The 16464-nt window shown below is 42.8% G+C and overlaps 1 protein-coding gene across 1 annotated transcript in view; it reads left to right on the top strand.

Moving 5' to 3' along the window:
• The window catches only part of EIF4G3 (eukaryotic translation initiation factor 4 gamma 3), a 153751-nt gene that overhangs the window by 87210 nt on the left and 50077 nt on the right, over positions 1-16464 (top strand). The window contains 5 exon segments of the mRNA XM_040534004.1: positions 2641-2682; positions 2685-2739; positions 3330-3339; positions 5347-5469; positions 11356-11464. Coding sequence (XP_040389938.1) covers positions 2641-2682; positions 2685-2739; positions 3330-3339; positions 5347-5469; positions 11356-11464 — 339 coding nt within the window.

Raw genomic sequence — 16464 nt, 5'->3', positions numbered from 1 at the left:
GGGAGAAGAGCTCCAGTTGCCTCCCTACTTAGCATTTTTGAAAGGTCATGAGTCTTTTTTTTTTTTTTTTAATTGGAATATATAGAGCTAGTGGGACTACTCCGAAAGATATTCGTGAAGTTTTCAAAGATTTCAGTTTCTGAACAAATGGAGAGACAGCAATTATGAGGCAGTTAGTTCCTGTTTGCTTACCTAGACAGATAAAGAGAAGAAATATTGCAGTGGCTGTTTAAATCTGATCCACTAATGAGGAAATTGCCTACATATTCGTCATTTAAAGTTTTTCTTCCGTTCCAGGTCTGCTTTCTTACTTTCTGCTCACTTAGTGCAGTTTGTCTGTCTTCACTTCTGTAATTTGGAAAAGGTTCCCTTCTGGTTCCTTTCCACTCCTGGAACTGCCTGGTTTCTTGCACAGCAGCTTGTGATCTTTTAGCCCCAGCTTGCTTTCAGGTTGCTGTGTCTGCAGAGCATCAGTGGGCGAAGCTGGAGGCTGGGTTTGATGTCTGGATTGCAGCCTGCCTCACGCAGAGCATTTTCTAGGCAGGGAAGGTTTAGCCAAGGAAGAGGGTGATTGCAGGTTTGCTTGCACTCATCCACCTTTTCCTCCTGTTGCTCCCTTGCTATTTATATAGGGCTGAAAATATTCTGTCTCTCACCAGGTGTCTGAGCATGGTGCTGCTCACAGCACTGGGAGATAACTAAATGCAGAGTACTGGCGTGGATGGTGCTGCTGGCAGCGGCCTTTCCCTTAAACCTCGGGACTTTGCAGCAAGTGTGTAGTATAGCATGGTACAGGGTGGCTGCTGGGCATCAAACTCACTGCAGTGTGACAGGCTGTAAAGGAAGTGATAAGGAAAAATACTGCAGAAGACAAAACATGCTAAGATGAAAAGTACTTACTTTTTCTAAGCTATATCTCAGTTTTGTAATTTATTGTTCTCTCATATATCAGTGAGCTTCTGATACATTGGGAAGACCTTGAAATGATGAATGAAATGATTGTGTGAAATGAACACCGACCTGAAAAGGATCAATATGTGGGGCAGAGAGCAAAGAATGTTGCACTGAAAAATGCTCTTGACTTGTTGCCACAGAAGCTGTGTTTCTTCCCAGAAGTTACTCTTCCTTTTTGGGGTTTGCTTTTTCAAAATACTTTTCATAAACGAAGAGTTCTTCCTTGAGTTACACTGTTGGTCTCCCTCTCACATGGATCGTGTTACAGCTGTCTTATTAGATCTGGTTTCTAGGAAACTAGAAATAAGGAAAATTAACATACTGCAGGGCTTCCAGGCTTGCTTGTGTCCTCTCATGTTACCCAAACTCGTGTTGTACACCTGGTCAGCTTGGCCAAAGCATTAGTCGGAAGAGTTTGAGGCTGCGCAGCTTCAGGAAGAACAGGGATGCTGATGGAGGTTTTGCACCCTGAGGCCAAGGCAGATCTGAAGTCACGCTGCTTGCCACGAAGTTCAAAATGAAAAGATTATCGAGTCATTTAGACCCCTTGATTGCAGTGTCTGGGAGTGAAGTAACGCGGCAGGCTGAGCTTTTAGCAGTGCAGTGTCAGTGCCTTCCAATGCTTTCTGCTTTCAACTACCTACCTGCTATTTCAGGGGAGAAAAGTTCTTGTTCTGGGCAGGGAGTGAGGAAGCCTGCTCTGAGCTTTTGCTTTCTAGCTGACAGCTTGAAGAGTGCATCCTTTGAAGTTGCAAGTCAGATTGTGCTGGGCTGGGTTCGTTTGCTTTCTTGGATTTCACCATTTGCTTGAGATAGTAGTAACCTCTTTTGGTTATAATGTTCCCAAAGACATCAGCACAATACAGATTTTCATTCCCATTTAAAGGTTAGTTCAGCTGAAGAATAAATCAGATTACTTGAGAGGCAAGTGAAAGCAGGCAGTCCATCTAGTATCCATGCTTAGGGAAAAAAAAAAGCACTACAAGTTTGCCTATATCTAGTAGTACGTAGACAAGAGACAGCTCTGCTGTGCCACTTCTATTTATGTCTGGCACATCTTGAAAGAACTCAGTCATTTTGAGCCTGTCTTTCTCCATAAAGAAAAGAAATGAAACTGTTGGATATTATGAATGTAATCAACAAAGCAGTGTAATTTTGCAATAATAACCATGGTCATGCTTTTTTTGTTGCAGCATGAGAAGAACATTGCTTGTAATTACATTTTCTCGCTATGCTTTAAAATAAGTTACTGTTGACCTAGCAAATTCTTTGTAATGGTTCGACTGAATTTCTCTACAAAGGGGGGGGGGGGGGGGGGGGGGGGGGGGGGGGGGGGGGGGGGGGGGGGGGGGGGGGAACCTTACCTGTTTGTCAGTCCAAGGAGTCCAAGGATGGACAATTTCTCTTTTCATGTCTTTGTGATTTCAACAGACTCTCAGAAACTGATGCACGTGATGAGGAAAAAATGAAGTAGTGACTTAATCACTTGTCTTGCTGGAGCAGCAGCTCTGTTTAAGTGGAAGTGAGAAAGAGCAAGACACAGACTGGGTTCCAGTTGGATGCTAAAAGTTCTGTTTTTTCAAAAGAGGGAGGTAGGAGTAGGTGGACAGTTTTACTCTCATGCTTGGTTTTCTTTCATTAACAGACTAACTGGATTTCTCTTGTTTCTGTGTTGTTCTTTCCCAGGAACACCTTTCTACCCAAGGCAGCCAGTTTATCAGTCAGCACCATCATAGTGCCTACACAGCAGCAGCAGCCTCCACCAGCTAAAAGAGAGAAAAAACGGTAAGGGATCTTCATTGAATGATAAGTCCTCTCTTGAGAATTGTCCCAGTTGTAATTAATGAAAATTTTAGCTTAAAAGTGGGCTTTATCTTCACAGAGAGGCTCTTACCTTTCACTTCCTAAGTTTTATTAAACATTGCACAATGCTGCAATGATGTCTTACCTTCAGTTTCTATGGGAACTTGCTGCTCTGTGTTTTCAAATGTCTCAGCAGTCAGAAATGAAAATACTTCTGCTGGTTTGTAACAAATACAAATGAAAGCAGCAGCATCTCCGTAAGCCAGAGGATCCTCATCTGCTTGTGCTGCTGTTTTACCAAAGAGCCAAGTGGGAAAGAACAAACTCGGATCAGTTTGCGAGACTGTTGGGAATTGGTTCAAATTGACAAAAAAGAAACTGTTCAATATTGTGCCTTGGAAAATGTAGAAAAGCAGCGCTAGCAAGCTGGGGATGGATTTACAGAGCTTGAAGGAACCTGAACATGTGATGCTATGAAAGTGGGCAGAGATTTGGAGACCACGTTTTCCTCTCTTCCTAGTTCACTGTCAGAATTCATGAGACAGACTAATGGAATGTAAACCTGTTTGTAGGTGGATGATGGTTAGGGAATAGTAAAGACATAGTGGGTAAATGTAATGTTTAAACAGAAAAAAAAAATAGAGGAGGATTTAAACTTGTAAATGAATAGTTGATTCTGATGAGTGAAAGGGAATTAATTTATTAATTTACGTCTGTGTGTGTGTTACAGTGATTGAAAACATCTAAAGAACTGTTTCCTGGCCAAAAAAAAAAAAAAAGTGGGGAGAATTTGTACGTGTTTCAAAAAACAGAATACTTGTATCTTGATTTTTGAAGATTAGCTGAGATGATGCTTGATCTGGAAAGCTGGAAAAGCTGAACAATGTGTTAGCTGGGCTTTCAAGAAAAGCCTTTCTTGTAGCTGCTGTCATCAAAGGGTGATGCAACTCTATTGCTACCTCTTCACCGTCCTCTTCAGTCCTGAGGAGTCTCTTTTCAGCACCCAAGACATGACATGGCCAGACCATTGATACCATTTGAAGTGCAGAGATGTCAGAAACACTCAGCTGTGGTTAAGACAGTTTAATGCCCAGAAAGCTAAGTTCTTTGAAGCAGAAAAGCAAAGGCTTTTAAAAATGCCTTTAAAAATGCTTTTGTCTGGATGTACTTTTTCAGTTTGCTAATATGTTACAACTGAAAAAATAAGAGAGAAATTAAAGAAAAATGAAGCATGTAGATGTGCACACATCTGCATGCACTGTTAGCTGAGTACTACAAACTTTCAGGGAGGGAAAACATGTTTTAATGACATTGACAAGAGGAAAAGAGGGTAGGAATTCCTGCCAGCTCTTAAGTCTGCATTGCTGTGATCACCTAGATGTGTTAGGGAGGAACACAAGTCTCTTTTTACTCTATCAAAAGTAAGAGGTGACCACATCTTGTGAACACCCTAAGTACTGTGTGTGTACTCATTTGTCTTCCCAACCCAACGAGTCGAGAATACATCGCACGATACTGAAGTTGATAAATCACAAAGCCCTCCTGCAGCTAGCAACTTTGTCAGTTGCCAGTGGAATAAAACCACCAGTTTCCAGTGACATTCTGCTCTCAGAAGGATTATGCCTCCAGGTTTACCTGTGGTTAGTGTGTTCTGCTTGGTACAACAGGGACTTCTGCCTGTGTTTTTACAGAGCGCTCAACCAAGAGGTTCTGAGGTTAACAGACACGAATGATAGCGCTGTCTTCAAGTTTATGGAAATCCGCAGTTTTATTAACCCACACAGGTTGACTGATTCCCATGCTCGGTGACATAGTGGTTCAAGTGTTTGTTGAGGGTTCGAATGAGCATGTTCTCAAGTGTTTTATTCTGGATGATATTTTTCCTTCCCTTTTTGGGACTTTGAAGATGCTCCGATAATAAACTTGTTTCCTAAACGTTGATGCATTTCATAGGACTTTCGTGTGTTCTTGCACTTTCCTTTCTTTGGCTCTGTTAGTTCTGTTTGTTTGTTTTCTGTTTGGCTGGCGTGATTTTTCTCAGCGTGGAAGGTGAAAACAAAGAACTGACTTGCTTTCTCTCTATACCAGCAGCTGGGTTGGCAAGGTCACTGAATTTCGTATCAGGGCAGTATGTTTTTGTTTATCCTGCACTTTCCACTTACTGGCAAGCTTACTTCTATAGTTAAACCGTCCACTAAATTTAACAAGTTTCACTAATTTATTTTCCAAAAGTAGAGACCACATTCTGAATTAAAGGGTCACGTACTGCAAGGCACGTATTTAAAATTGTTCCACAGTTGCTTTAGGTCTGAGAGAATTTGAAGAGGTGCACATATTTAGAACTGACTGGTATAGTTGATGAGCATTTTGATTAAATTAGGTTTTAAGATTAAGGGATGACATACCATGCATTTCAAGTTGCTGAAACAAACCACGTTGCAGTGTTCCTGCGGAGCATCAGCTCAGTCCAGGGCATCTCATACTGAGTGTAATGGAAATATGTTCTGTCCACGCTTCCCCTCCATAAGCCCCAAGGACAATGTGTAATGGGAGGACTTGTCTGAAATATTTCTATATTCAATCCCATAGATCCGGATCCGGGATCCAAACCAGGGAGGCAAAGATATAACAGAAGAAATAATGTCCGGAGGGGGCAGCAGGAACCCAACGCCCCCCATCATGAGACCCACTTCCACACCTACTCCACCTCAGGTAACAAAGTGGCCAAGTAGCCCTCTCCCAGTGATGTCTGCTTTGCTTTGCTGTTTGTTAGAGCCAATTCCTGAGTCTTCCATCCACACCACCAACTGCCTCACTCACCTGGATGGTCTTTTCTTGTTGTCCATGTTCTTAAATGATTTTTTTTTCTAAGTTTGGTCATTTTTATCAGCCTGTAGCTTGTAAAATGTAGAGCTGCGATGCTGCTACAAGTTCCCCTCCCCTGCTTTTGTATCAGCAGCAGTTTTTAAAGCTGGTGAAGGCTTTCTGAAGGAGTCAGTATGTCTGTGAGAAATGTGGTGTTTCCATTAGTGTCTTGTGCACCTGAGGAGCATCCATATCATGCATGTGATTGATTATATATCTTAAATGGCATTGCTGTCCATACTAATGTCTTTCTGCTTTAGTAGTCTTGTTTTAGAGTAACCAGAATTACTGTAGCTCAGGACATTTATCAGAGAACTTCCAGATTTGGGGTCTGAGTGTTCAGCCTTAAAAAGGGAAAGATAAAGAGAAAATAAAAGGCACTTTTTTCTGACGTAAGAAAAAACATAAATATCCCAAACTGATATTTTCCATAGTTCATAACTCTCTTCAAAAACTCTTGTCACACACCTTTGAGTTTCTGACCCCTTCTAAGCCTCTGTATCCTGCTTCACCCGAGAAGTCCACGTGATGTCTGACAATTAAACTGGGTGGAAATCCAGGTCTGTTCTAGTCCTTTTTGACTCAGGGCCAAAAGAGCACTCTCAGACTTGCGGGCAAGCAGTCCTGACATGAACATAAGTCCACCTTGATGTTAACTGCTGGGTCTAAAAGTGGCTGCGTTATCTTATCAGGAAATGATTTCTCTCCTTTGACCAACTCTTCCACACCTGCAGAAGGAGGAGATGATGTCTCCTTGGTCTCCCCATGGCGTCGGAGATGGAGAGGAGGCACATGGCAGCTGCTGCCCTCTTCCCAGCAGCCAGTTTGGTGTAGCTGCCATTTGTTTTGTATGTAATCTCCCAAAAGAAGGGTTCTTCCAAGGGGAGATGGTGCTAAGCCACGAGCTGCTCAGCTTACATGTTTGTGAACAGCTGGAGAAAAAGAAGCTGAACTCTACGGTTTGGCATAGGCCTTGGAAGTTGACAATGTTTTATTGGAGGTTATTGTCTGCTGCCCAGGGGCCTGATATAAAGACCATAAATATCAGTAAAGTTCTGCATGTGACGGGTGGGCTTTGGGTCAGAGCCTGGCTGAGGCGCAGTTTCCTTTTGTCCAAGCTCTTCCCTGTTTAATGTCAGAAACCAGTTTTTGCTATTTTTTTTTGTGTGTGTGAAACAATTGTTCCTGGGCTGAAATCTTACCCCCCACACGCACATCCTGTGTTCAGGATAGCTTTTCTGCTGACTGTCCTGTGCTGAGGAAAATGCACAGGCTTGTTCTGAGACACCCATTGCATGGGGGTGTAAGCCTGAGGTTACAGCTGAGCCAGTGAGGATCAACTGAGGACTGGGATCACCGAGACGAAATAAGAGCCTGGTCTGCAGAACTCCCCTCCGAGACAAATAGAATAGCTACGGCTTTTGGCCATTTCCCCAATTCAATCAAATCCTTTTATCACATGAAGGCATCGCCATTAGCTTTGGGTCACCTGCTTTCTCTTCCTGGTCTCCGTCAGGGGCAAGCAGCAGCAAGGCGCCGTGCTCGAGCATTTCCCAGCTGGCTGTTTGTGCAACGAGGTCTGCAGGGCTCAACTGGAATAAGCCTTTTTCTGTCAGAGAGTGGTCTGGTGATTTGTTGACCCCAGCTGGAAAGGGAGAGAGCAGAGGGCTGGTTATGTATAGAGTTGATTGTACTTCTTTCCAAGCATTTTCCATGAGAGAAGATCCTAGTAATAAAAAATGTTTGAATGGTGGTGAGACCTTCTTCCCATTACTTCATGCTAAATGATTTACCCCATTAGAAGTGTGGAAGGGTTGAAAACAGCCAAGGTTTCAGATTGTGTTTATGTGTGGTGCAGCTAATGCAGGCACTTACTGGATCACTTTTGCGTTCAGAAAGCTATTTTAAGATACTATAATTAAGTCAAACAGGACAAAATAAATGCTTTTTTAGAGGAGGTTAATAAGCATGAATTTTTTATCAGCTGTAATTTGTATGCAGAGCACACCAGTGATGTCCAATCATCTGCTGTAAGTAAGGTATGCAAATATTTCATTGTTTCATATCCAGACTTTGTTTTGATTAGGTACTTGGAACCACTTTTGTTAATCACAGAAGAGCTCTGAAACAGAGCTCACCAGTAAAAGTTCATTAGTGCAGCATAACTGAAAATTTAAGCCCACTTAAGCCAGGAAATTCAAAGTTATTGTCCCAACAGTGTCTATAATTCATTTCTCTTAAGCAAGTCTAGTATCTTGGATGCAATTAGATGGTGCTTATTGTATGCCTTAATACATATGTTCAGTGGCTGAATTCCAGTAGCTGTGGATAACTTTGAACTGTCTAAAATCAGGAAACTTTAAATATTCAGCCATGGCTTTGCTCAAAACTTTTTAGGGCTTTTTGTATTCCCTTTCCTCAGCTGCTAAAAGCTGTGAACAATCAGTGTGAGATTCACATGAAAAAGAAATACCTGCATATTGAAATACTCAGAATTTCTGGCAGCTCCTGGAAGAGGTGCATGGGAAGTGTTGCTGCTGCCCCATTCCCCCACGCCTTCCAACCAAACCATGCACGAGGCGGTTTTGGATGAGATTGCATCTGGAGAACATTCAAAATGCAAACCCGGAGTCTCAGGGCTTGAAGAAGTGTCATCTGATCGAAGTGGCTCCCTGCATGATGATGTTTATGGTGGTTTTTATTATTATTATTATTCTAGACTCTAGTAACACTTACTTACATTGACTGCCAGTATCTGATTCTGTAAGCTCATTACTTAAGCACCACAGTCACAGAAAGAAAAACTTGCTCAAGAAGTGCATGGAAGCCACTGCTGTAGACCCATCCCTGTCAGAAATGTAATACTTTTTAAAAAGAAGTCATTTTACAATAACAAGGGCTGTTGTGTCTACAGAAACCAATGGAAATTTTAACTGACCCAAAATGTCGATAACACAAGCAGTAGATTAAATACGGAACATAAAAAAACACGGGGCTTGTCCAAAGCATGAGCAGCGTTGCCAAGACTCGCGTTGTGCAGTTTAGCCATTTCTGTCCTTTTCGTATCTCCCGCTTTGTTTTGTAGTCAGCATCGCTGACCGAGGCGTGCTTTCGCTGGAGGCTTTCCAGCACCTTCGTAGTGGTTCCCCAAGCCCCTGGGCAGCACTGTATGCTGACCACTGAGCTGTCCCCAAAAACTATAGATTCCCCCCCAACCCAGGGAAGTGGCTCTGATGGACACGTGCGTCTGCTCTGCGTTCTCTTGTCCGTGAGAAGATGAATTTCCCTTTTTTCGCCAGGATTTTTCTGAGGTTTAGTTGCTGAAATGCTTTAAAGCTCCTGCATAAGAGAAATGGAGATACTATTTATACATTTCTAGCACTATGCTATTTTTCACACTAATTTTTTTGCCATGAAGATATATAAAAACCAGGACCACATACAGAATTTGGCTACAGTATTTGCTCGGCGCTGACTCACACAGAAGACCACCTTTTAAAGAGCAAGAAGTGCTCTTATTTTCCTGGCAAACCTCTTCCAAGTATTGGTGAGTTTGTCACATTTTGTGTTTTCTTGGTCTACGGGCCATGGTAGGAATAGAATAACAGAGCCAGTCTTTTAGCACCATAAATCACAAGAGCAATTTTGAGTGGTATTTTTCCTAGAAAGTCTCAAAATGCTCCATTTTGAAGCTGAGAGCCCATAGGGGTCATTAATTAATTAACTTTTTTATTGCTTTGCAGTGTGGTTCCCACAAAATGAATATTTTCCAAAGTTCTTAAGCAAGCTTGTTTACTGACCCAAGGAGCTTCAAGGCTTACAGGTTTCTTGCTCACTGGTTTCATTTGGTTCTTGCGATTCTTATCACATTCTCCTTTTTCCCTATTGATTTTGTCCATACATTTTCATAACATGAAACTAATGATCCACTGAGGGTGAAGGGAAAGTGTTCTTGAAATCCACTTGTTTGTAAAAGCTGTGTTTTGTTTGGCTAACTTTGGGTTTGGCTGAACGTACAGATGCAATTCTTCATTCGTCGTCCAGCCAATCTCATCAGGCTCATTCCTGGAAGAGGAGCAGTCCCATAAAAAAGTTTCAACCCTCCACTTCACTTACTTAGGTCTTCTATTTTTTTCCAGATGTGCTTTTGCACAGTCCTCCTTTACCTTTCTGTTGCCTGAAATGGTGAAAAATGATGTATTGAAGATAATTCTCTTTATTGTGCGTTGTTCAGATGTGGTAGCTGAAAAAGATGGAAATGGGAGTCCCATGAAAAGGAGCAGATTGCCAGAGAGTTTCCTTGTGAGGGAAATAAGTTCTACATGGTTTTCTGATACCTGGTCTTAAAGAAGGAATTAGAAGCACATGCCTTTGGCATGTGCTTTTATCTTGATTGTTTAAAAATCCCCATTTCTGTAAATGTTCTGCCAGCATGGGTTTGTAGCTAGATAAGGAGAACCACCTGTAAAAAGCTGGATGGCTTTTCATTTTTAGATTATAAAAGTTATCAGTTTTCTTCTTTGGATGGTCCCTGATTGAAGGGGATTTTACAAATGTAAATAGTTGACTTCCTAGTCTGTGTTCACTGTAATGTGCACAAGTGCTTTACCTGTAAGTCTGAGTGAGTTTGGTGTAGTTGCTTGGTCTTACACAAGCTCTGTGTTAGATTCTGAGATGAGAGAAGGTGGGGTTTTGTGTGTTTGTTTTTTTTTTTTCTTTTCTCAAACCTTCACGTACATAAGTGAAGTCATCATTTGTCCCATTAATGCTGGAGAGAGAGTTAAAATACTTGGTCTCTGCAACAGGCTGTAGCTTTTTCAGTCTCATCACTTGCTGGTCTTGCAGATCATTTTTATTTATAGAATATATGCAAAATTGATTGGGAACCAGGTATATACCTCCTCTATTTTTGATTAATGCAGAATTGTTTTTTATTCTCAGTATTACCCAGCAGGTATCATCCATAAGTCTGTGGAAGGCATTAGGTGTTTTTTTCATACCAGCAGCACAGGTATCCTCAATCTGGGTGATGTTCCTAGTGTGACAGTAAATAATAGTATGCGAATGCATGTAGATAGATGTATATTATAAACTATTCGTGCATACGTACACACCTTAGCTATATATAAGCATACGCATGTATGCGTGTATGTATCTGCAGATGTTGCTGGGTATTTGAACCAGCAGAGTTTGTAGTCCATCAGCGTGAGCAGCTTTTGTGTTCAGCAGAATCACACCTTGTGGCACTTGTACTAATATCTGCAGTTTCAACCTGCTGTTTTCCGATGTTTTGCTCAAAGAATATCAGCCCTTTGAACTAGCTGATCAGCTGAGAATGGAGCTGAGCCCAGAAAGCACGCTGAAGCTACAGGGAGGTCCCGGAGACCCTTGGTACATACCTGACTTTTTGCAGACTGCTCAGAGGAACATTGCTGCTGCTCTTGGAAGAAGCATTAGGAGAATGAAGTGTATTAATAACCATGCTGTCTTTTTCTTGCCATTGTTAACAGTAATCGTCTTTTTTTCCGCCGTTCCTGCTGCCTTTTCCTCCCTCCCTTTCCCATGTACTTTTTGAATCGGTCAGTGTATCTTTTCTCTTTTTTTTCCCTGCCTTTTGTTTTTCTTTTCTATCCCACACTGTTCTTGTCTCCCTACTTGCTTGCTTGTGTTCCATGTTGCTAGTTTTTATGTTCGCACGCTCATTATCACCCTTTTTTGTACTTCAAATCCCAGCAGCTGTCCAGCCAGGTCCCAGAGCACAGCCCTGTGGTTTATGGGCCTGTGGAGAACACCCATCTCGCTGCCAGCACCCCTGTCACTGCGGCTAGCAACCCGAAGCAAGGTTTGTTGATGGATATTTCCTCCGTGCTTATTTTTAGTCATTTTTCTCCTTTCTAGTTGTAGTTGGAATATTTTTGGCATGAAGACAAGCAGGGTAGCAGTCAGCAGCAATAGGAGGGGAGGGACTTCTTTTCCTCCAGTGGAACATTTAACAATGTGTTGCTAAGGGAATTAATTGAAATTTGCCAATGTGAAACTGGTTAAAAATAATTGTATTAGAGCTTACATGTCCTAAACATTGTTTCAGAGCACTGAGAAGTGTGAACCTCCTCTAACCCACACGCCATCCTTCAGAAACAAGTGTGTTGTCAGTAAAATGCTCATAGCCAGGGAGACTTTCTATCATTTGAACAATTTATCAGCCATAGCAATGACATGTAACCAGAACATCGCGTGGCTCATCCAGAGCTGTTTGTGTATCTTGTCTTACAGGACACAGGAGAAATTAATTAGAACAAATGTTATTGTGTAAAGTGTCTCATAAATGGCTTACTAAATTTTGCTGACTTCAGTGTTAAACAAAAAGAAAAGAACACAGAAAAAATTTCTTTAAGTGATTACATTTCATTCTCATACCTAAGAATACCTATGTGAAGGGAGTTATTTAACTGTTTAAAGACAAGGTGTCCCAGGAGGGAAGGTGGTGTGTGCCAACTCTCCTCCTACACTGAAATTTCATAGCCATCTAAGAGCCATTAAAAAGCTTTAGTTAATGTGTATGCTGCTGTCGTGTTACCGGACTTGGTGTTGTAACACAGAGTTGACATTCCTGTTTGCTTCCCATTTATTCACTGCATCGCAGCGTTTGGGGTTTCTGCCTAGAGCAATGTGTACATGAAAGTTGAGAGGTGCCATCTTCTACTCACGAGCGTTTCTCATAAACTTTGAGCCTGCTGAGATTTTTCAGAGTGTTTGCTGGAAGGAAACTAAACCTCAGAGAAACATAGCTCTGAAAGGAGGAAAGAAGCTGCTTCTAACACTTCAGATGCCACAGACCCAGATAACAGCATGGTCACGGTTTGACATCGAGTGAGGGGAAGTATCCCTGAGGCTGGTCTCTGTTGGATTATAAAATTTAATGACAATGTTGCTCTCTTATAGCCATGGCGTAGACTTCAGGGCTTTTCCTCAGTGAAAACCGCTCACAGATACATCTCTAGATTGGGGCTGTTCCTGGAAATGAATCACGGGGACACTTGGGAGATGTCTGGTCCCATCTCCCACTTGACTATCGCCAGCCGCAGCTTTGGCTAGCCAAGTCCCTGTAAGCCTTCAGGGATGGAAACTTCACAAGTTCATTTCCTCTGCTGCTGCAGATCTTTGTGCAAAAAGAAGTCTCTGTTGTCTCAGAAAGGTGTAGGTAGATGTAACACACACAAAATGAGTACCCTAGCCAAACTCAGCTTGCAGGCGCTCTGACACATTGCTGCTCAGCTCCAGCACAGCCATGATGCAGGCGCCAAAATGCATTTACCCCTTTGAGCAAATTGACACCGAACCATAAAATGCAGCACATTACACCAGCTCCATCACAGGATTTCAGCTCTGGGTATGAGAGCTTGTGTTTCCAGGACAAGCTGGTCCTCTCCCCACCCCACCCCCCTTCTCCTTCTATGCGCTTTCGTTTAACTTAATCCAACTGTAAGTTAACTGGAAGTAAGTGGTCTTTATTTATTTAGTTACACAGGTCTGGCTATACTGGTTTAAATATAAATCAGGACTTTAACTGGGATTTAACACTGCTGAGCTTTCCTGTGTTTATCTCCATTACATCCCAGAAAGATTCAAACATTTGTTCCAGTCCAAAAATTGCTAAAGAGCACATTTATGTAAGCATTGCAGAGAAGGAACGAGCACTAAAATAACACCATCAGAATTTGGGTGGGGGAGAGCAGTGTGAAGCAGGGGGGTCACAGGCAGCGTGTTGGAGGTGAAGGTAGTTTAGATGCCATTGCAATTACTGATGTAAACGAAGCTAGTGGCCTGCGGGACACACCAACAAAATATATGCCGAGGTAACAGAATCGTGTTTTCATTCATTCACTTTGTACCCAACGTTGGATTTTTTAGTTCCAGAATCAGAGCAGTCACAGATAGGGTCGCATAGCAAAGAAATCGGGCGTTTATTAAAACCAATATTAGTGTTTCCCACGAGCCCCCTTCACTGCGTTTGCTCTGTGGATCAGATCCTCCCTTGTGCCCTTCACCTTGGGTACTCGTTTGCATCAGCTGAAACTTGGTATAAAGTTGCCATTCTAATTTTGTGATATTCAGTGATCGTTTGACAGTTATTTATAACTGCGTGCAGCACTTGGCCGATTCACTAGCTTTGGGATCAGGAGCAGAGCACGTGTGCCATGCAGGCAGCCCCAGCCTCTGCTGTTCCCTCTGCCAGTATCTGCAGTCCCTGTTATTTTTGTGTTTAAGCCATTAGCACGGCTCCTGAATTTGGGATTGTGCTGCGTTTAAAATGCTTGGGTTTTCTTTAAAAAAGATGAGCAGCCCGCAGCCTGCATTTGTGGCTTTTGAAACCAGTTCCTGTCTTCTCGGGCTCCCAAGTTCATAGCAGTTCGGAGGAATGCAGCAGAGGCACACCTTTGTGGCTCTAGAGTCCTGGAAGCGTTGTTCGGGGGCAAGCAGTTGTCATTCCTGCAGGTGCCGTGGTGTGTATGCCTCGACAGGGCTGCAGCATGCAAGGATTTAGCTGGAGAAATTAGGTCAAGCTGATGGCAGAGCACAGAGGAGCCTGGCTTCAGGCCTTGGCTGGTGCCAAAGTTGTAATGGGGTATAACCATGCACGACATCAGAGCTGCCCGCTTCTGCTCAGCTTGGGAGATAGCACAGATTCAGTGCGATGTTTGGAGGATTATTTATTTTTTAAACCTCCCTTTCCAAATTCTGAAATGTATCAGACAAGGAGAATGCATAACACGGTTTGTGGGAAGTAAATTAATGTTAGATCCCAAAGTTTGAAAAACTTGAGGCTTATACAATGAGTCGGTAATGTGCACTTCAAAACTGCCTGCAAAGCCAGCATCAGTACCGCCTTGCAAGTGTTTGCAACAGGACAAAAGATGGAAAAATGGCAGCAAGCCCAACAATTATTTTCAGATAAGCACCATGAAGTAGGAATGAGTTCCTGAATCCAGCAAAACCTTCTCGTCCACCAGTCTCAGCAGCCTTTGCCACCACGACCACCCGGCAGCCCAGCTCCCTCTCTTGCTTTGATGTCTCTGCATGGAGGAGATTGCAAGCATCTGTCCTGCTGAGTTTTTTTAAAAGTATTTCTAAAATCTTTTCCTCTTGTGTTCCTCCTGCCTTTCTGCACCTGGGATTGAGCCTCTCTGCATCCAAGCTCCCTTCCAGCCCCACGCTTCTCCCAAACTGGTTTAGAAAGACAAAGCCACCACTAAAGAACCTCTTGCAGTCTGGTCTGGAAGCAGAACATGCAGAGCCACAGGGACAGAGTAATTTTGCAAGATTTGTATTTATCTGAAGGTTAAAAAAAAAAAACCAAAGCATTGGTGCCAACTTTTCTCCTGAACTGCCTAGTGTTTCCAGTAAGTACTTTCTAAATATCATGTGAGGAACGATCTTGGCATATTTAAGAAAAGTAAGGGATCTGATTCAATTTTGATGAATTGCATTGATTTTTGTTTTGCCTTCCCAACTGTATGTTGTTTCATGTGACCGTTTCTGTAATGGCTGGCAGGGATGAATATTCCTTGGCCAGAACATGGAGATTTGTTCTCTGTGATGGTAGTTCAAGTTAAGATTTACTTTTCATTAGCCAAATTTGCTCATCATTCTTCTGAATTCTTCCCTCAAATTACTTCTCTCTTTGAATTTTGCACGTACAGCCTGTATCTGGTAGCTAAAGTACTCCCCAGATCAGGTGTAGTTTGAAGAAAGTGTGCTTAAACCACTGTTTCTTAAATGCAGTTGTATATTTTTGCTGTGTTTTTATCCCTTGGAATGTTTTTCTAGACACTTCAAATGAGTTTTTTTTTCTTTTTGTGAGCAATCTCATTTGACTCAAGGGAGAGAATATCCAGGCAGTTGTTTATAGCGAGCTGTAAATGTCAAGAATGCTCCATGAGTTTTCTGCAAAGGATGTTCCAGAAACTGGAGGTGACGCATTTTCTTCTCTAAACCAGTTTTAAGGTCCTTTTTCTTACATGGAGCCTTCAGAATCAAAATCAGCTATTGGGATACGTCCTCCCATCTTTTTTTTTTTCATGTCATCCTCATCCAAAGCCATCTCCCTGCATGCCTCATTACGTTGATAAACTACCACTTTGGCCGTGGTCCTGGCTGCTTCCAGCTGCCGACAGCCCTGGCAGAGTTCCGAAGTTCTTCGTGGCACCAGCTGTTCCTGAAGACAGGGCCTGGTGCTCCAAGCAGTTTCGGACAGGCTCTCCTCCAAAAGCCCTCTCCCTTCGGAGGCTCTGCTGAAAAAGCCCCAAATGGGAAGCCCACAGAGCTGGAAGAGACCAACCGAAGCTGCGCCTGTTCAGTTCTACCTGAATTTGGATGATTTGGGCTTTCTCCTGGCCTTAGATCTCCTAACCTGAGGCTTTGTGCCTCCAGATTTCCCAGAATTGCTTTTTGCTGTCCTGGCATCGTCCCAAAGAAGTTCCCCATCGTTTCACTGCTCGGAAGGCCCTGGGGCACAGCTCCCTCCCTGGGGGCAGGTAAAGCTGACCTCCTTCTAACCAGGGTTGGAAACAGGACCATTGGGTCCCTGCCACCTTTGTGACTGACTGATAGCTGTCTTGGCTGGCTGGCTGAGTTGTAGCACTGGGACACTTTCCTGAACAGATCTTACAATCTTGAAGAAAGATCTTACAATCTGCATCTTGTAGTCAAATTAGAGGTGGCAGAGGTTGCAGCAACTTTTAGGGTCTTGGCTCGTGCTTCCTTCAAAAGGAGTGGGGCTGCGTATTTTAAATGAAGTTGTGGCAGACTTTTGGGAGCTGCATGATGTGCATGGCAGGGACT

Source organism: Cygnus olor, chromosome 21 (genome assembly GCF_009769625.2).
Source record: "Cygnus olor isolate bCygOlo1 chromosome 21, bCygOlo1.pri.v2, whole genome shotgun sequence".
Classification (NCBI taxonomy): Eukaryota; Metazoa; Chordata; class Aves; order Anseriformes; family Anatidae; genus Cygnus; species Cygnus olor.
The sequence above is the reverse complement of the archived record's forward strand: the minus strand, read 5'-3'. Positions and strand labels throughout refer to the sequence as shown.